Source organism: Anser cygnoides, chromosome 2 (genome assembly GCF_040182565.1).
Source record: "Anser cygnoides isolate HZ-2024a breed goose chromosome 2, Taihu_goose_T2T_genome, whole genome shotgun sequence".
NCBI lineage: Eukaryota > Metazoa > Chordata > Aves > Anseriformes > Anatidae > Anser > Anser cygnoides.
The window spans coordinates 25,746,537-25,768,718 of NC_089874.1; the positions used below are offsets into that span (position 1 = coordinate 25,746,537).

The window sequence follows — 22,182 nt, forward strand, 5'->3', positions numbered from 1 at the left end:
CATTTCACCTAACTTTAGTTATAAAGTTATACAGGCTTGCTGTAGTTAGCTGAGAAAGACAGACGCTTCAGGAGTTGTCTGGGAAAACTGTATGAGAGAAACCTTATCCACAATAGAAGTTTCATTGGAGTAGTGAGGTGTCTAAAAATATTAACCCCTAGTAATTGTCTTGTATATGTCATTGCTTGTGCTACCAATGGTGCTTTTATGAATCTTATTTTCATAAAAACAAATAGGTCAATTATATGTAACAAATATCTTAACCAATAACTTTGGAACAAACATGAGCACTCACAATCATTTTGCTTGTTTGTTTGTCTGTTTTTTTTTTACAATTAGCCAAAGCCTATGGCTAGCAGATGTTAAAAGAGTGAACACCATTTTTTTTATTGCTGAGTTATACGCTGGAAGTAAAAAGAAGTTTTCCTCTGTTGCAGTGCATGCTCAGCACATACCAGACACTGGATTATTTGCCATTGTTTCGATTGACCTGTACAGTACTTAGTTTTGCAGATGGGAGAATAGCTGATACTTCTATAACACATCTGATTTACTTCCTCAGTGAAATATTTTAGAAGATTTTTTTTCAGAAATGAAAACATCATCTGATATAATACAACAGAGACCTTAAAAAAGTTCAGTTCCAGCATCCTAGTAAGTAAAGAATTCTTACTATCATCAAAATGCCTTATTCTGCAGAATTAGAGTCAGTAGAATAAAGTCAAGTTGTGCACTGGGGGGATAAGAAATGATGTTTAAAATGTAGCTGTTGAGATTTCTATGGAGCATGACAGAAATACATGGACGGGTAGGAAGCAAAAGAAGCAGCCATAAAATTCAGATTTGTTTTATCTATCCTTGTCTATATTAATTCAAGACAAAAAAAGCAGAGCCAGCAGAAATCTAGAGCTGGCTTTTTAGGCGGAGTCGACAAAATGAGATTTAGTGGCAGCAAGAGAAGGGCTATCCCCTCCCTATGCCTCTCAGGGTGCTCAGGCAGCTCCTGGGGACTCCTGCTGCTGCTCCTTGCTCACAGGGACATCGCAACACTGAGGCATGCTGCCGGGTGGTAAGGGGCAAATGATGGATTGGGCACTAAGGAGGGGAGATGGGTTGGGAAGCTGCTTGAATTACGGGATGCCCGTAGCAGTGGCCTCCCTGCCTGCTTGGAGCTGCAGCAGCTGCTGAGACCCAGAAGGTCTCTGTCTCTCTCTGCTTTGTGGTTTATGGCCATGGTTTCTCATCTGCAATGACTTCTTCCGTCGGCGTGGCGGCCTACTCAGCCGAATGCTTTGTGCATTTTGCCCGCTGTGAGCACGATGTGCCTGTGCCCATAAGTCCAGTCCCCTGTGGTCATAGGGTAAGGCTGTCACAACACAACTTGTACATTCAGCTGCACTGCTGTATGTGGCTGTGCCAAATTCATCCTGACCAAATACAGGACGGTGACAACATGTCAGTGCCCTGCCACAAGCCCCACAGGCTGTACTCGGCACAATGGCCTGCCCCTCGCAGTGGCCCCAGTCCACCTGCTATGATGGAAGGCCATTTACATCCGCAACTTATTTCCCTTCTATTTTATTAGCAAGAGTATTACCAGCATGAATTACATACTATATATTTCGATCAAATTCAATTCCTATCAATTTCAGCATGACCTGGAACCATTTCAAATGGATTACACAAGAGATTCACTTGAATAAAACATGAATATAAATACCATTCAAAGGAAACTGTGCACGTTGCCTGAATATGGGAGTACAAAGCTCAGCCCTTCTCAGAGCCTCAGTCAGGAGCGGATGAGACAATGAATTTCCTGCTGTCACTGGAGTTAAACCAGTAGATCTCAGTATGCTTTCCCAAAAAATTGATTTGTTTTTATGCATTTCCACATTGCACACAATGCTCGTTGTAAGAAAGAGGTTGCTGCAAGAGGCAAGTTGTTTATCGAAAAGGACACAGTTGTCACAGCATGTAGAGAGAGATTTTTGTTTGTTAGCTTTAAGGTACTCACTTTAACAAGATAGAGCTTCTTTGGGTGGGAAAAGAAATGTAGGAAGCCCCAGCTAATGGAGAAGACTAGGTTACCATGGTGGTCTTTCTTACCTCAACACACCGATTTCTGCCTAGTATGAACGGATTTAAATTCAATGAAATAAGTAGAGTTACATTTGGTTGAATTAGTTGTGAAGTCAGAGAAAACTAACTGAGCACTGAGCATGTTGGTTCTTTCTTTCCACCTTTCATTGTGCTTCTGAGTCATTTTCTCCAGAAAATGATTTCATCTGATTTATTTTCTAACAGACTTTAACACACACTCTTGGCTTGGATACTGAATGTTGAGGGTTCGCATACAGCGAGATGTTATGCAGCACCCACAGGTGCAGATGGGAGGAAGATGTGACCCTGTGTTGCCAGATAAGGTTTGACTTTTCCAGTATGAATGGCTTAAGATTCAAAGCACAAAAAGAAAGCTGAGTGATATTTTGTTCCAGGACTTGAAGCTATACCTGGACACAAAGAGAAGTAGACATCAGGGAGCTGATAGGCAGCAGTTCTGCAGGTCTCAGTGCAGCCCAAAGCAGCATGGTGTAAAGTACTTGTTTCAGAAGTCCATGAGTTTCCTTGCACACCTAAAATATATGCTGAGGTGGTTTGACATTGTAGGGCCTTAATGAGAAGGAAGCCTGACAGGCACTGAGGTTTTCAACTTGTAAAATCTTTGTTCCTTAGGATGAATTTTCTGCTTCTCAGCAGAAAATCTGGCTGCATTATGTTTAACATGCAGAGGTTACTGAACGAAATAATGACTTGTGACACAAACTTGGTAGACTTTTCTCAGGACAGTTGAACCTGCACTTTTGGCCACTTCCAAGTGGCAGCCACTTCCATTAGCAGCTGAAAGATTTCTCCTCACCCCTACAGTTTCTCGTCTCCCTCTTGCATTATTAAGCCCTGGTGTGACAATCAGCCACCTGTATGGCAAAGGCAGGCTCCGTGCTGGTTTTATGCTGCAGCTGTTTCCTGGGGTACTGAAAAGATATTCCAGGAAAGCAGCTCTGGCTGAACCAGGAGCTGTGTCTGAGACACAGAAACACCAGCCAAGAGACAGACAGAGGTGCCACAAAGGATCAGAGGAAAGTGTGTGTGGGGGAAACGCTGAGCGTGGGAGACCACAGGTATTGCTCCTACGCAGGACAGCAGTGAGAACAGGAGGAAATTGCTGGACAAGGCTTTCTATCCCCTGTGGCTTCATACAGATAACAGGAACACTTAAAAATAAAAAAAATCTGCAAACTTTAAAGCACAGCGGAAGGAAAAAACACAGTATGTACCTATTGTCACAGGCAAGACTGCAGCACACATTTGTACACTAAGGAGCCATTTTCAATCAGCCCAACAAGTCACAGATTTCAACATAAATAAGCATTAATGATCGAGAGAGGTGCTTCTCCATGGATGGCTTAAGTGTTACTTTGAAGAGTGCTGTTGGAATGGAGTGATTAGTTCGGAACAAGTCGCTGGAGACAAGTGGGCAACCAGAAAAGCCGGGAATAAGTGGCTTGGGCACCAGCTGGAGAGTGGCTCCATAATCACCCCCTCTCATTGTGGGATGAGGACCTGGGAGTGGTGAGGAGACTTCTGTGATTACAGAGCTGTCCACCACCTGCTTTTGCAGGAATGTATGGAGTATACATAAACCAGTGCTGTTGGTATTGCCTTTTTTTTTTTCCCTAAGAAAAACATGGAAGCAGGGAAAGCAGAAAATTTGTAAGTTGTTCTATTCATCAAAGCTAGTAGCCACCTGGGGACGGTATCATGAACAAAATGGGGGCTGAAACAGAAAGTACTGACCCCATCCAAGAGGCACCCCTGCCATGAACATAGGAAAAAGCATGTGTAACCTCAGGATCCAGAGCCTTGAACTCTCTGAATGCAGGCACTTCTTTTTGAGAACTGAACCAAGTTTGGTCAGTTCTTTTACAGTGCTCTTCTGGTATCTTTGGTACAAATAACCTAATGGTTGAAGCAGTTGTCCACTGGAAAGGGGGAGGTTCCTTCATCCAAGTTAGGATGCAGGTTTGAATCCTCTCAATCTGGGGCTGATACTGGAAGTTTCCCACTTCCAGGGTGAATTCTCTAACTGTGGATAGCTTGATTTAGAAAAAAACAGGAATATCGATAAATCTGTTTGTTATTGCAAATAGGATTTAGTGAGATACATACTGATCCTACCTGGAAACGCCTCTGTTTCTAAATAGGTAATCTCAACAAAAATAGTTTTAGCTAATGGTACTTGGTAACTTACAGCTATGCAATAGTATGTTCTTTACTTTCCAATTCAGCACATAAATTTTGTTTCAACCTTGTTCAAAATATTTAGTTTCATATTTTTTAACTGCAGTTGGTGTGCTGTGTTTCCAGATGATTGAGGACATCGTGGCATCAACCACTGCCCATAAGCAATATATCCTGAGAATGGAACACACAACTGTGTTTTTCCTCAAGCAATACCCTCCCTGGAGTTTTACTTCTGTCTAATATTTCCTCATATCTGTTCAGCAATATTTGTCTTTTATCCTTTCATTTTTCTTTTTAAAGATTCTTAATTTACTTCTTTTCGTAGTCTACACGGCTGCTAGTATTTGTATGAAGAATTCAATGAACAACTGAAACTTTGAGACTGAAAGAACATCACTTCTGCTTATCTTCTTCCATAAAATGATATTTTGCAATAAAAACAGAAGATTCTGATAGATGTTTCATGCCTATGAGTACTTTCTTTCAGCATTTTCTCTTCATTAGAAAAAGTCAGAATGAGGTGTTAAAAATGTTTTGAAATCATAAATAAGTAGTTCACAGAATCACAGAATCACAGAAGAGACCTCCAAGATCACCCAGTTCAACCTCTTACCTAACACTAACAAGTCCTCCACTAAACCATATCACTAAGCTCAACATCTAAACGTCTCTTAAAGACCTCCAGGGATGGTGACTCAACCACTTCCCTGGGCAGCCTATTCCAATGCCTAACAACCCTTTCAGTAAAGAAGTTCTTCCTAATATCCAACCTAAACCTCCCCTGGCACAACTTTAGCCCATTCCCCCTTGTCCTGTCACTAGGCACGTGGGAGAATAGACCAACCCCTACCTCGCTACAGCCTCCTTTAAGGTAACTGTACAGAGCGATAAGGTAGCCCCTGAGCCTCCCCTTCTCCAGGCTGAACAATCCCAGCTCCCTCAGCCGTTCCTCGTAAGACTTGTTCTCCAGACCCCTCACTAGCCTCGTCGCCCTTCTCTGGACTCTCTCGAGCACCTCAACGTCCTTCCTGTAGCGAGGGGCCCAAAACTGAACACAGTACTCAAGGTGCGGCCTCACCAGGGCCAAGTACAGGGGGACAATCACTTCCCTAGACCTGCTGGCCACACTGCTTTTTATACAAGCCAGGGTGCTGTTGGCCTTCTTGGCCACCTGAGCACAATGCTGGCTCATATTCAGCCGACTATCAACCAATGCTCCCAGATCCTTCTCTGCCAGGCAGCTTTCCAACCACTCATCTCCCAGCCTGTAGCACTGCTTGGGGTTGTTACGCCCCAGATGCAGGACCTGGCACTTGGCCTTGTTGAACTTCATACAGTTGACCTCAGCCCATCGGTCCAGCCTATCCAGATCCTCCTGCAGAGCCTTCCTGCCCTCGAGCAGATCGACACACGCACCTAACTTGGTGTCGTCTGCAAACTTACTGAGGGTGCACTCGATCCCCTCATCCAGATCATCGATAAAGATATTGAAGAGGACTGGCCCCAGTACTGAGCCCTGGGGGACAGGGCTATAGTTAATACTTCCATATTTAATACAATGGGTTCCATATGTACAGCAGTCAAAATTACGTACATAGAAGTGCATACAAAATATTGTAAAATAAAACTATATAAATTAGGCAATCCAAAGAAGTAATGTATTTTCATCTCAGTCAAACTCTCTGAAATTTCACAATGATGCAAAAATGCCTATGGAAACATGCTTCCACTCAATGGCATGAATGTTCCTCTGAAAGATAAGATGATAAAAAGAAATACTGTACCAGTTGGATCAAAGTCTGGAAAGTAATCTGGACAGTTCTGAGCAGTGACTCTGCCAGCAGGTGTGTCGTCCCAGCACAGCCAGCCATCCCAGGTTCGGTTGCAGAACAGACCTGGACATTTAAAGGAATTCAGTAGTCAATTCAACGGATTTGTTCCTTATCCCATTCTGTTCTAGCCTCCCAAGGAATATTGCCATCTGGAGACAATAAAGGGCTTTTGCAGTAAAAACCCTTGCTATTGCTATGCTTTGAATGGCATTCAGGTGCTAAAGTGTACTTGTTTTTTGCTAAAGCTGTTTGAACTGAACTTTGAGTGTAGGATCTGATCCTACACGTTCCTGTTCTCGATTCTCAACATTTGCAACAGACAGGTACCTGTAAATTCCCCTCTGTAAAAGTAGCGTTGTTGGGGCTGTATCCCCTACAAGGATTGACCCAGAAAAGGCAAAGTGGATGAGAAAAAAAAAGTATTTCCTGCCAAACTAGGGAGGCAGAATACTACTCACTCTTGATTCCCATTATGTAAATGTTACGTGGTCCACAGAAATTGCACTATGAGACTGCTTGCAGTAATATGACTTCCTCACTTGTTGTGGGTTTATTCAAGTAATGCGTTAAAAAAAATCTTGGTTATTTTCCATTTAAAATCAGTTTGTGTTGCAGAAAAGGTATGGAAATACAGTGAGAAGACACATCTTGCCTTTTTTTGCACTGGTCCCAAGGGAATTTCAGAATTGCTGCTATGACCATGTAGGTTGTTTTTGAAACATCCATATGGAAGGTACCCAATAGCCATTTACATTTAGTAAAATACGGTCAACGAATTCTAGCTGCACTTGGAATTATCCTCAGACAGTCCTTCTTATTTAGACTTTCTTAGAAAACATAATATTCACAGGAGATTTACAAAGCTGTAAAAAGATGTCTGGATTTTTGAAATTTGCACTGGTAACTACTGTTTTAAGTCAAAATAGCTGTGGATTAAAAATGGAAAACATAAATCATTCCAAATTAATTCTTTCCAGATTAGATGCATGGCAAAAAGCATATTTTTATGAGAACTTCTACATTAGCTAAGATTTTATGCACAGATATTTTGCCATTGTCAAGTTAGATGTGCTAAACACTACTTGTTCACCTCATTAATAAGCTGTTGTATCAACAATTTGTTATCTTTCAGGCACTCCCATGTTCTTCTCTGTCTTTGAGATAAACTTGAAAGACTTTTAGGACTCATAACATCAAAGAAAAAGAAGAGTAGAAAATGTTTGCAACTTGAGCTTGTTTCTGAAAGACAGTGCAGGAGGGGGTTGGTAGGGATTTCAAGCTTTAATTTTCAATCCTTTGGCTTGCCTTATAAAGACAAAAAATCACTGACATTGATCTATACAGTGTGGAATCTCTCTTTCAAGGTCAGAAACAATATATATATATATATATATGCATCCATCCATCCATAAATAGGCACACACAAATATATGGATTAAAAATACATAACGTATATGTGCTTTTGAACTCCTGCAGAAAATTAAATGGTCTAAGTCATAAACCAGAAAAGGTAGAGTTGAACATCATGTTGTTGAATCACTGGCTGAAACTATTGCATTTTTGGATGGACAGGGAGCGTGGGAATGTTGTGCTGTCCCAGAGGGATGGTTAGGCAATTCTGTGTGCTTGAGCTGCACATTTCATTACTTCATTGTTGTTTAAGGTAATCAATTCTACCTTGAAATGGACAAGATAAATGTGTGCACAAAATCTGTGACGTTGGCTCTGCTGACACAAGGCCACAGCAATGCTGCTGCAGCTTACCTGTATTACACCATCTCCTGGGCTCCTGGGGATGGGATACCATGCAGCTCCTGGCAGTTCATTGCCATCAACTTTGAGCCCCAGGATTATGAAGCATTTAAACTACATTTGTGAAGGTCTACAGATTGGCTACATCGGGGACTGCAGACGTGACAGAGAAAAGTTAGCCATGTCTGGGCTGGCTCTGTAAAGTTGTGCCAGATCCTGGGCTTTCCTGGACATCTCAGTATGAGACTCCACAACTGCTTGTGACGAAAATGCATACCCAGTGTATGCTTTCAACTCATATGTTGGGCTTTTCTTCTCAGGAGACACCCCTACAGTTGCCCCTTGCATTAAGGGAATTACCCATTTCATAGCGTGCTCCCTTTCAAATTTACAGCCAAGAGATTTAGACCCTTACTCACCTCCAACCCTTTATGAGATATAGATGTTGGAGGACTGCTGAGAGCCCTGTAATTCAGTCATGACTCACAGAGGCAAGTCTACAATGAAAGCACAACTTCAGTAGTGTTGGCATCGTTCCCTATTCACCTATTGTCTTCACTCTGAGTTATATATGAATTAAGTGCATGTTCCTATGATCACAGCAGTCCCCAGTGGCATCACTTAAATCCAGCTGCCAGTCAAAGGAGTGCAGGAGCTGCTGGGCTGTCTCAGATAGGTGCTGGTCTGCTATTGCTGACCTCCTGGGACAACTCTGCCCCAGAGAAAAACACATAGAAGTTCACAGCCAGGTCTTCACGTAAGTGTGCTGGAAGGTACCACACAGACCATTCTGGAGAGTGGTACTCCCTGAGCAGGAACACAGAAATTCAAGCAGCAAAGCCCTAAGACAGAAATGCACTTCCCCTAGTTGATGGAGGTATCGTCTGCATGGGAGGAAGGAAAAGCTGTTCATTCCCTGGGGTCATTCTAATCTTTCTTCTTTCTTAGCATCTAAGAGGATGGAAAGTTAGTGTGGACTTGACTGCTGCGTGCTGGATGGCAACTGAACCCCAAGGAAAACTATGGGTTAATATACATAACAAAAGGCTTCTTTATATTGATAAAAGCAAACATGGCAATATACAAACAGAAATTTTAAATCTTTTTTACCTTTTTTCCTATATGGAGGTGCTCTGTTCATCCTCTCATAGCATTTGAACTGTGAATCTATTATCTTCTGTCGTATGACTGAATTTTCAGTTACTACAGGCTCTAATGTAGGATCAGTATAATTTACAGTAGCAGTAAGACTTGGAACCATTCTCTGTACAGAAAGGAAAAACAGTTAGTACCAGTGAATAAACCAGTAGGATACAAAAAAAAAAAAAATCAGAAATATCTATTATGCATTCTTCAAAGACCTATTTACACATGTGTTTAGTATTATGTTAGACCTTCTAGTGCTTGCAAAGTAAATGTTGAATTTTTACTAAGTTCACCTCACTGTAAACTCAGGATTTTAACCAAGCCCTTTTTCCTGGCAAAAGGGAGGACCACTAAATTCTTGATAAAGTCTTTAAAATCTTTTCATTTAGTTTAGTGATCTGCAAAAAATCTTTGTATGAATCTGCCCAAAGTTACACCCATGTATTTCCTCTCAATGGTGCTGATTTCTCTCTAGACTACTCAGACAAAAATACCTCAGTGCCACAGTCTAGAAACTAGCTGTTTTTTTTTTTTTTTTTTTTTCCATATTTTCTGTCATTTGCTTTGAGCTCCTTCAGCTGTTAAGGTCAAAGCAGAGTTTAACCCTCACAGCCTGAGCTCGGTTCTTAATTAAGCACCTAATCAAAGTGTTCCTAAATTTGAGAGCCTGAATGACAGTCCTCTTTGATCAAGTGGCCTCTTCTGGGTGTTTCCACTCTGAGCTGCCTGGAGGGCATAGAGAAGGACCTCTAAGGCAAAGATCTCAGGTAGAGAGGTCAGTTATCTTTTCTCTATCTGTCCCTCTGTTGCACAGCCCAGGTCTGTGAGCCAGGCTGGAAATGAGAGCGTGGAGCTCCAGTTAATGCTCTTCTGCCTTAATCCTGTATAAGGACACTTCTCTGCATGAAGGTGATTGGAAAGGATTAGTTCCTCTGCTTTCCCAAGCAAAATCAATGCTTCTGTGGCACTTTTCTTGTATGACCCTTTACTTTTTTACTGCAAAGCTATACTTAAGCCATTGCAAACAGATACAGAGTCATTTACAGCCTGCCTCAAAGCTTAGGACTCCTGTAAGCACACAGGCTTGAAGTTCATGTGAATCTTTCTTATTTAAAGCCTGGATTTCCCTAGACAAGTCATGTAAATAATGTAACTAAATATTTTTAATGATATTTTCTTCATATGAACGGATGTGTTGAGGTCTTTTAGGGGCATGCTTCAGATTATACTGATTATATATATTTGAGTCTGTGAGATTCATATTAACACCAAATGCTGTTACAGAAATCTTTAAGTAGGCATTTACAGTTCAAACAAAAAGACATGACAGGTTTTTAAAGTTCAAATATCACCCTACTTTTTAAATTGTTGCTTCCCTTCTTTTATTGCACATCCAAAGCAACTGTATCTCATTAATACATTGATTTCATTGATTTCTTTTCCATTAGCACAGCTAAAACACCTCTGTAAAATACATAGCAAAACACAGTATGTTTGACTTAGGTGAAAAAAAAAAAGTCATTATGTTATACAGGTATTTCTGTGCCAAACCATCTCAGTTTAATCGTTTTATGCTCTTTTATCTCACCAATTATTTTTTCATAATTTAACCCAATCTCTTTTGATAATGTTATTTTAATTTTGACCTGTATACAGCTACTATGTGAAGGCTGGAAGACACTGATGGTAGCTTATCTCATTGTTCTTAAATAGGAGCTTGAAATAAAAGGGGGGGTGGGGGAGTGGAGGAGTGGGTGGGATGGGGTGGAAGAAAGAAGGTATTTCCTGGTAGAGACAATTTTATAACAATTTAATGTGTACTTGTGTGTGTATATGTGCATGTATAGATAAATTTAAACAGTGAAGTATTTCATCTGGCCATACAAGTGAAAATATTAAGAATCTAGAAAGCCAGAACAGAAAACACAGAAGCAAAGCCAAACATATCTGGGATCCCTCATTTATGGGAAGATTAAAGGGGTTAGTAGGTGTCCATGTGGATTGTTTAAAAAACAACCAAGCAATGTCCCAAATCCAGCAAGTAGTGCAGGAAAGAAAAAATGACATTCTTCCTTGGGTCTGCCTTTGTGTCCATGTATAGCCACAGGCTTCGGTGCTTCCCTGAAGTGATTCATAGATAGCCCACGCTTATTTTTTTTTTTCATTCTTATTTTGAATAATACCTTAGTTACAAACAGTTTGTATTTAAGAAAGGAATAATGCTATAGTCAAAGATAACTAGGGGGACTTTCATGTCACTGTCTCTGTTCTTGATGATTCCTCTGCTATTGGGGGCCAGTCTGGGAAGGCACCTCTTTTTTGAAAGCATAACCATATGATTATGCTTGGAAAACATTGCCAATTTTCTTTCCCCTGAAGCATTATTTTTATTTGATTTTTGTTTCCTTCTAGGAAGGAGATGATCTGTTCTTCAGATCTGTTGGACCAAACGAGATCAATTCACACTGATTAAGTGACCAGAAAGACTGGGGTTGCTGGTCATAAATACCATTGCAGCTTCTCTTGTTTTATCTGTACAGAATAAAGCACAACATAGCTATGAAATAATTGGCAAACTTCAGCTACAGATAGAAATTGCAAGTACTTTCAAAGTGCTTTGGAACATCTTTCCCTCCCTTTAACTTGTTTTGGATCATCTTTTACCCACCATTTTTAAAAGGACAGACTTTTCCCAGAAGATTGCACAGTACAGAAACATAAATTTAAATCAAAAGTAAAATGTCATCAGAAAAGGAATGTTCTATTTGTATCTTTTAACTGGTGAAGATGACACAGTTTGTAATGAGGGGTGATAATTCTGTAGGGTGCGATACAATACAGAATGAAGACACCTTACTCTTCAAAGTCAGTTTCATAACTTGCTGTATGTGAGGGACTAATTCAATTCCTGAAGAAATCGGCTCTTACTGGGTATAGATTAATGAGAATACTTTAATATTTGGAGGCAGAGAGTTCCTGTGGTGGTGGATAGGATGAACCTTTTGGAGTGTGCCAAAATTATCTGAAGTGCTCAACCACGTAACCATCCTACTACCTCTGAGCAAAGCAATCATGGCCCAGATTAAATTGCCAGCAAAATTCCTATTGCTCACATTTGGGCCAGGAATTCACTCAGATTAAAAAGATAGATGAGAATATGCCACTAAATTTCAATGGAAATTACTTCATCAAGGGGAATCACTTAATGGCCTACAGTAAATCTAAAGCAACTTAGATAAAGAATGAAATATTACTGTTAGATTACAGCTGTCTATTATCTCATTTTTTACTTATTATCAAACACAAAGAATCAGATTTTCAAAGTTAGTTGCACACACATTTCCAGACAACTTTGATGTAATTGTATAGCTTGTGGGTGAAATCAAATTACAGGGTTATACATAGATGTGTTACTGGTATTGTTCATCTGTGATATGCCCTCCAAATATACTCTTTGATTGTTATTACTCATTTCTGTTTGCCTGGAATTGAAAAGCTGGCTGTGGAAGTTTGAACAGTATTTAATTCTACCTTAAAACAAGATGACCGTTTCAGCTGACTAACAAAAAATAATTCTGCTGGCTTGCTGGAGGGTGAGCAATCATACCTCTGTTTGCAATATTAGTGTTTTCTACCATGTGCAAGAGAATCGCGTGTCCACCACCACTCCGGTGCTTGGGGCCTAGCACCTGACCTCCCTGAAGCCAGGGGCAGTCTTCCCACTCAGCTCAGTGGGGTGATGATCCAGCCAGGTACTCCTTCTTGGGGCTCAGTCAGACAAAGATGTTAGTACAGTCCTGATTTGTTTTATTATTCTGGCACTCCTTACCTTAGGGGTGAGAAAAGGGCAAATGGGGCAGAAAGAAATATCTGGGTCAATATTCTCTTATTGGAGGTAGAAGAAGCCTGGGCATGGCTACATATGGGGAAAACTTCGTGTGCAGTATGCTAATGGGAAAGACTGGGAATGTCCCATGAGACTAGGTGTATATATCACACCTCATATTACATTTTTTTTTGATTATATATACTTACATTGGGACTTAAGTTTTAAAATATGTATTTTTGCCATTAAAATCCAAGACTAAATCATTTCCACCTGCTTAGTACTTACAGTATAGATAAATCTTGAATACTCAGCATTCATTACTGCAAGTTAAAAACCTTTCCCATCCATCCACTGGTTACTTCAGATGGAAGTGTAAATGGTGTTGATACAATAAAAGAATTCCTCACTCATTTACAAATATTCTTTATTAAAGAGAAATAAATAATTCACAACTTAATAATCAGGATGTGGTGTTCAGAGCCTGAAAATGATTGGTGTGATTTCTTCAGATGAAAACTGTTTAAGTGATGTCCCATGCAGCAGTTTAGCAGCCGTACATATGATGTCACTCCTAGAAGTCCAAGTAAATGACGTCATACATACGACCACCAAGCCACCACCTGACAAATGACTGTTATAAGGAAGTGAATTATCATGACAAAGAGAAATAACAGGCTGATAGCAATGCTGAAGGTCACTTTATACGTAGAATTGGTAGAAAAAAAGCAATTTGGATTCATTATTAAACTATGCAGAAAATAGTAAATAGTGCCCCGGTTGCTGTAAGACAGACACCTGCTATTAACATATGCAAGACTGTGTCCATTTCTGCAAGAGAGAATCCAGATAAAGCAAGCATAAAATTAACTTTTTTGCCATACAATATTGGATACGATCCACAAATATTTTTCTTCCACCATCAAGGAGCTTGAACTGTTGACTGTACATGACACGATGGAAAAGAAGGTATTTGTAGTTTTCCTTCCTTTTTACTCCTCCCCCCCCTTCCTTTAAATGCAGCAATTTTGCAACATTTACTGTTGAGCTCAGTCAAAATATATTTCAGATTCTGGATGCTACAACTGTTTGTTATCGATTTTGATAGCTCAAAAACACACTTGGCACATTTCTCTTAAAACTGCTATGTTTAGTCACCACTTTGTGGGTCACTAAACCCCTATCCTTCAATATATCACATCTTTGAGTGAGTGCTCAGCATGACTCAGCCTAGTTGCAGAGCCCCCATTGTACCTCGATTGTGTTTGAAACACTATTCACAGCTACGAGTGTCAGGACAGAGAAGAAAACCACTGTGATGCCTTAGGAAGGTCATTAGCAGAAGGTACTGAGTAAACATAGCAATGATTTCTTATTCATTATAAATGTGCCTAGAAACAGCAGACAATTTCTTTGGGGAAGTACCTCAACATGACATGTTTTGCTTAACCTCTGAATTTTACATTTTTTCCCTCCTCAGTTGCTGTTGAAGCAAGATGGAAACATCTCACAGTTAGATCCCATACAATTTATATTGCCGATTTTGGCAGCCGTGTAAAGCAAGAGATTATCATCTGCAGTAGATGAGGACAAGGCACTTTTAATGAAAAGCAGCTCACGACTCTCTGACAGTTCTTTTCCATTGCAGCAGTCAGTACTGCTCACACGAGGAAGCTTTACTCTCAGGAAAGCCTGATGCAAACTGTGGGCTTAAAGGCAGGCTGCAGAATGCTTCACAGATTTTGTCTTCAACTCTAATTGTGTTCTTTCAAGAGACCTCTTTAGGGCAATCAGCTACATTCTTATTTTATTAAAAAGCAAAGAGAGAGACAAAAAGGTCCTGCTCACCCCAGAACCTCAGGTGAACAGAACAGAGCAGGGCACTCCTCTCTCTCCTGGAAAACTGTGGGCAGCCTGTGTCTGAAATTCTCAAAATAATTCTCATCAACTTTATATCATCAGCAAAGTACTTTCCCAAATCTTCCTTGCATGAGAAGAGCTCTGGAATTTGCAAGTCCACTTTCTTACAGCTTGAAGCAACCCATAGCTACATAGGAAAATATGCACTTCTTCAGCACCTCTTCTGCCCTCTGAAGGGTGGGACCTGCTCTGGACCAGATGCTGGAAGAGTGTTTAAGCAGGAGGAGTCTTATCCGTACATTATCTGCACAGACACGGCTTTTAGAGACCTCTGGTGAAAGCTGGACAGCAGCAGGAGCTCAGGGAAGGACATGGACACGCCACCTCACTGGTGAATATATCTGACTGGTAGCTGTGAGGGATCAGACGCGTGCGCCATGAGCTATGCCCTCATCACGGTGGCAAATGTTTTACTAATTGGCTTCTGGAGACTCCAACCTACTAAAGCCGTGCTCCAAAATAAGCCAGTTTTTGCAGTTACCTAAAATTACATTTAGGCTTTCATGTAATTAATGTTCCATGTTTTATGAATTGAAATTATTTGCAAGCCTTTCAGGATCTGACACAATGCACTAGACCGTGTATAGTTTAGTGACCGAGGCTTGGTAGCAATTTGACAGGTTTGGACTTAATGAAGCTGTACAATTTGTTTTTTACTCAAAATGATTTTATTTTAAAATACAATCTTGGTCAAATTGATCTAATTGAATAATGGTGTGGTCTTAAGCTACAGCATTCATTTTGTCCTTACTGAGCACTTTGTGGTTGGCTCAGGACAACAAAATTGCAATATGTGAGAAAAATTACTGCATCCATCCTCATTTACAGGGCAAGACTAAACTACCATCTGTAGAGATGGAATTCTCACTAGATGAGAATTCTTACTTGACAAAATGAGGTAGAAAATACAATTCCCTTTTCCCAATGTCCTGCAAAATAGATCAGTCACATAGGAAAAAGACCCAGGCTTGTTTCCTCGTCCCTCTCATTCTCTGCAGTTTGATGCCTCTGGACACACCGTGCTGATGTTCTGTCTTTCTTGTGGAGAGAAATGTGCACCTAGGAGATGCACTAATTCCTCCAGCACCCAGGGGCTTAATGAAACGTATCTCAGTCACATTCTGTGGCTCTCAATAATTACTGAAAAAATACTACCAGGGATAAAGTGAACTAAGAAATACTCCTTGAGAAGAACAGTTAACATTTCTAGTGGAATTCACTTTGAATTACAGAGCAATATCTGGTGATGGTGGAAGCATTGCCATCACTGTACATCCAAAAGCAAGGGGAGCCGTCAGAGAGACAATTAAAAAAATCTTCATTTTTAACAGGTGAGTTTTGGAGCAGCTAGTGCTTTAAATAGTTTTTGTTTGGCAAAGGACAATTATTATTGACCTCTTCATAGAAGGATAAAATGCTATCCATTCTATGTAAAAATTACATAGGTAAGAGAGATGGTTTCTATCATAAGGTACCAAAACCACTTGAGGACTGGTCTAAACGCTGGAGACTGTGGGGAAGGGACCCTATGGACACCTTGTAACTAGGGTCTAGGACAAAACATGCAAGAAGAGATACAGGACTGGCACTTACAAACAGCATAATCAGAGGGCTTGCAGCCCTGAGGGAAAGCTAGGACCACATTAGGCTGTGTTGCTTTGGAAGAATTTGCATTCATCAGTGCACTGGGAGTGCAGGACACAGACAATAGGACGACAGTAAACTATCAGTGCCACCAAAAAAGAGAATCTGGAGAATGGTTTGTGGGGTGGGTAGAGGAAGAGGCAATAACCCATATCACAAATCACTCTGATTACTCCATCTTCCTCAACCTCAGACAGTGGCTGACATGGAACTCCCATGGGCTTGTGGCTCTGGGAACCAAAAAGTGATTAGAAGATCCAAAAGAGCAGGAGCGGTCTTTTTGGAAGAGAAAAAGAGACACCTTTTTCTTATTACAGGCCACAAATAAAATGTAAAAAATGAATGCCTTCTACGAGCTACAGGTGAAGAAATTTTTTGGAAGGATGGCTGCTGCCAAATATTTTTCGTATTTGATTTAACAGCAGTGTTCTGGCAAGTGCTATCAAGAAAACAGAGTTTGCTCATGGTCTCCTTCTATGACTGTAGCTTATCCCTTACCAGAAGATAAATTGATCTAAGAGGTGTTTAACTAGATCACAGTATGGCCACTGCAATGGAAAAGGATGGAATATTGAGATTGGAACAGTGAAAATGTAAAGAAATTTGTGCTTAAGTTATCCAGACAGGACCTCTGGTGCAAAGATGTCTAAAAGGAAGGGGATGCAGATCTCACCGCAGAGTTTCTTAAAGAAGTCCTAGCCCCGGAACATTGCGTTAAGGAGCACAGAACCAATACTACATGCATGATACCATGGGTAAGAGATTTAAAAAATTGTAGATAACAGGGGAAGGATCAGCCCAGTCCTTCAGGGCTGACCTATAAATCCGTGCTGTAGGTCAGAACACCTCACTCAATAAGATCTGTTGACAATTCTAGTTATCAGGATATTTACAGTCCTGTCATTTGTCTGAGGAAGAAAAATAACCTGGAATTGTTCCTTCAGTTGGCTTCACTTTGTTATGGGAAGAATTGCAGTTCTTTGCCAAGGCTCCTGTTATGCTATGTAGACCAGCCAGGATTATTCAAATACAGAAGGAAGCTGATGTCTGTTGGGCTCTTTGGCTTAGAGAGATCTCCGAACATGCATGATGTCCCAGCCAGAGCATTGCTACGTGCGTCCCTTGCAGGGCTATATGTAACAGCCACAAAATGCCACAAAAACCAGAATACTCTGATATGCATCAAGGGAGAAGATTTTTGCCAATCACAAGGATGATTCTTCAGATCATTAACTAATTCTGTGTTAGTTACTTTTGAGACCAAGTTAACAGAAATATGTTAACTCTCCTCTGTTCTTCCTCCTGCTCTCTAGTTCTTCTTTGGTTGAAGGTCCTAATCCTGAACTATGAATTCAGTATTTTACCAACGTGAGGTGTTCTTTGCTGTTCTGTTTTCTCCATGATCTCATTTCACTGTTTTATTCCATTGTTCTCTTACTGTTCTCTGTTTCCCTAACCTACTTTTTGTTCACATAAATGCAAGTGGTGAACAGCACTGTGGGCAAGTTGTGCTAGTCTGAAAGAGAAGGAGGGACACAATCCAACAAACAAATCAGGGAGAGCAGTCTGCTGTTCCCCACTCTGTCTTATAGCCCCATTTCTACAATTTATACCCAGAAAGGGTGTGAGCTGATGGGGAGACTTCTACATTCAGCTGCTGGAAGAGAAGATGAGAAGCAGAGGGGCATGAGGAGCTAGCCAACAAAACACAATCAAGAAGAATAAGACATGAACCTTTCTTCAGGAACAAAGAAACAACTGGGGAAAAAGGTGGCATCAGGCATGCAAGTGACTCAGACAACACTGAGGCAGAGAGATGCTTATTCCCAGTAACATCATTCAGACATATACTGACTGCACTGCAGCCGAGGATCTGAGTAGTGTCCTCATTTCTGACTACCTGCAATGTCTTTGATTTTATCATAACTGTGAACCATTTGAGGTTTCATAAGCAGAGGTCAGAGAAACCATTCAACTTACACGAGACGTATTTAGTCAAGTAGAAATTAATTTGCTACATATTTAGAATGATAATTACCTGGTCACATGGCAGATATTGGAGTAACAGAAATATTGAGATTAAACAGTTGAAAGTAGTGTTTGAACCAAATAACTAAACTTTACATTGTAATTTGCCATTTCTATTGCTTTCATTGCTTTTTTTGCAGAGTAACCATAAACAGTGAAAATCCACAATTACTTAAGTCAGTAAAAGTCTCACACAACAATGTTAAGGAAGTTTTCAAACACTTATGTTTCCAAGTCAATGATATGCTGTGGTCTGTACTACAGTTCTTACAAATAAGAAAATGAAAAATCACATGCATTACCTTCTCAGACTTGCAGTTCTGTTTCACCAAGGAACAGTAGATTCAATTTCAAGCTTTTATGAGGTATCTTGTTTAGAAACTTTATAAACCTTACTTCAAAATTTATCAGCAAAGGAACTCATTCCTTCTGTACTCTATAACAAATATAATCCAGTACTCCTTAGTTTTCTGAACATCACCACAAGTTTAAATTTGGCAGGTGTCATAAGCAGTTCATTTTTCTCGTACTTACAATAAGAAGGATAATCAGTAAGAAGCAACTGTGGGTTGTTTTTTTCATTGTGGAGTCTTCCTGGAGAGACACGTTGTAGCTGACCCTTCTGGGAATTAAAGAGCAAAAACAAAACCAGCATTAGACTTTATTTGTTATAATAAATTCCTATAGGTAAATAGTGGGTTTTCACGCTACCCAGTGCAGCTAGCTCAGCTGAACTGTGGGCAGACACATGGCAGAGTAACCCTCCAACATCAAAAATGACTGCTTCAGCCACAAAAAGTACTGGAGAAATAGAGCATGGCCAAGACTCCACAGGCTTGGAGGGAACTTGATCAGCAACTTTCTGTTATTCTTTTTCTTTAATATAACAACACCCATCTCTCCTTTCTAGGAAAACTATCCATGGGTCACCTTACATCATCATACCGCATGGCAGTTGTGTGAGTTAAAGTGAGCGGAACTCTTTGCACTAACACATCTTTTGCAGTTTTATAAAAACAGAACTTCTGCATTAGAATGAGAAACACGGCTTTTGTGAAGACACTGTGCCTATTAATGTTGTAAAGACTGCTCGAAGTGTGTGGACCACAGGTGAGAAACATGTCTTTAGGTCACTTTCTGTCACAGTAAGAAAGGGATCTGTCTACCACACCCTTACTCTTGAAGCATCTCAAAAATTAAGAGTGAGGTGTTTTCCACCTGAGCAAACAATGTAGAGAGTACCCTACATATCCAAACCCTAGAAATTTAATGGGAAAAAGGCAAACCAACTTGGATGCTTAGTCTACTTTACATGTAGTGAGCAACACAATCACTTGTATAACATTTGTTTCTGCCACAGAACTGTAACAGCTTTTTTCATCTTGAAATGGTCTGGAATGTCACCCATTTCCAGAGGGAATTAAAATATGAGACAACTGTCCTCATCTAAAGAAGAAATACGCAATCTCAAAATGTAATAAAGGTGTGTCACTTCCACTACATTCTAATACATCTGGATGTGATCTCCTACAAATGGGAGTGTTGCAGTCATGTGTCACTGAGATTACATGAACACAAAATGATGGAAAAGAGGGTTCAGAGGATTTGCCTCTGATAAGAAGTGGTCTTGTTACTGTCTGAGCCTTGCCAGAAACATTCTGGTGTGCCAGAGGTAATGGGACAGGCAAATGACACAGAAATAATACATAATTATGCTGTCAGCCATATATTCGTATTTGAGCTGCAATGACAGACAACTCAACTGAAGCAAAAATTGGACAGCTAGATCTGAGGAAAACGCCTGGAAAACGCCATCTTCTGTATACTGTTTCCTGCAGTGTATATTGGTTAAAAACTGCCAAAAAAAATCATGGGCGTATAAACAGTGGGCCTTGGTCAGCTGCCCAATGAGCAGACACATATGCATAAATATGTGTATCCATACAATTACGCACTGTAGTATAAAGCATTCTGTAATGTGGTGTAAAGCCAGTCTTGCAGGTGCTTCTATTCTTCTTGCTAGCCTTGTTACTTCTGCTGCGCCTACAGGGATGTACTAAACAGTAGGTAAAGGGAGGACTTTGCCCTACAACCAGTTGACATTTTTAAAACATACACCACTTGCTATAAATGGCACAGAGATGAACACAATGTTGTGATCTAGAAAGCATAAGCCAAATCAATATCAATTGAAGTTAACCTGTGATACATCTACTTTTCCTGCTCTTAATGCTGGAAGTGCTTGCAGCACTATGTTGGATTACAGCTGTAGCTACATGTAAATTTTAGCCTAGTGAGATTCTGTGAACATTTGTAGCTACGTACTGAAGAAGCTATTTAAAATACTTCTTGCTCCCATACCTCCTAATTATAAAAAAAAAAAATCTGTAAAATATTTAACACATTATTTTTCCCCTTTGTCAACCGTGATGACTGTGCCACATGATACTACATGCAAGTAAATGAGTAAGAATTATTTCCCACACAAAATCTTATATAGTCTTGGTATTTCTAGTCTTTCTTCTTCGAGCCAGCTCTAACCACAAGAATGGCTGACATGCTACTTAAAATCCAGTACCTCTTTTTTTTCCCTTTTTCATAGGAGTCTTTTCCAGTGACAACAATTTCAACAGGCTAGATTTTAACAATGATAGTATAAAGCTCCTGACTGAGAAGTAGCTTTTCTCTACTCAACCATACGAATGGGCCATAGCACTACACACGCTTGGGTTAGCATCAATATTGGATGAAGGATAATGAGCACATTGAAATGAAAAGGCAGGTACGGGGAAAAAGTGGTGATATATAGGCAGGGCAGAAACAGCATGGAGGCAGAAAGATTCACAGAAAGGGGAGCCCCACGAGATGGACCCTGTCAGACTCTGGACAGAAGGGTGGACCACCTTCACCACAGCTCTGCCCCATTGCCAGAGATCCAGGCTCAGGGGTGACAAGACAGGTAAACTCGGGTGTGCAAAGCGGCACACTTAAGTGCCTTGAGTTTGAGACTCTTGTGCAAAAAGTATGGCTCATTTACATCTATTCCTGTTGCTGCTATGGGCAGCCTCCTTGCAGCTGAAGGAGGCTGGGAAGCCCAGAGCAGCCTTAAGCAGGGCATAGCTGCACTGGAACTGTGCTACCATGAACACAGAGGGAGAAATCAGAAACGAGCCTGGTTCTTAGCACATATTCATGTCATGACTCTACCACATTCTGGCTTTGGTATGTCTTTCCTTTGTCTTCTGGCTGCTTATTGCCACCTGACTTGTGCTACCCCCACAGCCACTTGATAGGACCATGCAATGAAGTAGGTCAGGAAATTATTTTTAAACTACACTTTAAAGAGAACATGTGTTTGCTTGTTTCTTTGTTATTTACCAATAGAGAGGGAGGAAAAACAAATTCTAAAATTTTAAGCTGTTTTATGCATAGGTATTTTAGATGATTCTTCACTGCAGATGTTTCAAGGTATTCCTGAGGATTCCCTGAGACGATGCTTATTGCAATAAACATCTTGATTTTTAGAGAATATACTGATAGCTATTGGGATCACTGGAGCTAACATGAGAATGGTTATTATGTGGATCAAATACCCCAAATTTTGTTTCATTTGCTGAAGTTTTCAAGCAGGTTTTAGGTGCTGTCTCAGTTCATGTTTCTCTACAGTTTATCTTTTTTCCTCAAGTCAAGCAATATCCTTGCTTGAAGTTAAGATAATATAATGTGCTTCAT

The 22,182-nt window shown here is 40.4% G+C and overlaps 1 protein-coding gene across 5 annotated transcripts in view; it reads right to left on the bottom strand.

Annotated features, from left to right (window-relative positions):
- CALCR (calcitonin receptor) overlaps positions 1-22,182 on the bottom strand; it is a 177,938-nt gene that overhangs the window by 57,978 nt on the left and 97,778 nt on the right. For 3 of the 5 annotated variants that reach the window (XM_048077527.2, XM_048077526.2, XM_048077525.2), the window contains 3 exons: positions 18,985-19,072; positions 8,997-9,150; positions 6,087-6,197 (listed from right to left, as the gene is read on the bottom strand). In XM_048077527.2, the coding sequence (XP_047933484.1) occupies positions 6,087-6,197; positions 8,997-9,150; positions 18,985-19,032 (313 nt within the window). In that variant the 5' untranslated portion in view covers positions 19,033-19,072. Of the gene's footprint in view, positions 1-6,086; positions 6,198-8,996; positions 9,151-14,706; positions 15,370-18,984; positions 19,073-22,182 lie in introns of those variants that run through there. The other 2 variants (XM_066991728.1, XM_066991729.1) reach the window with 2 other exon arrangements.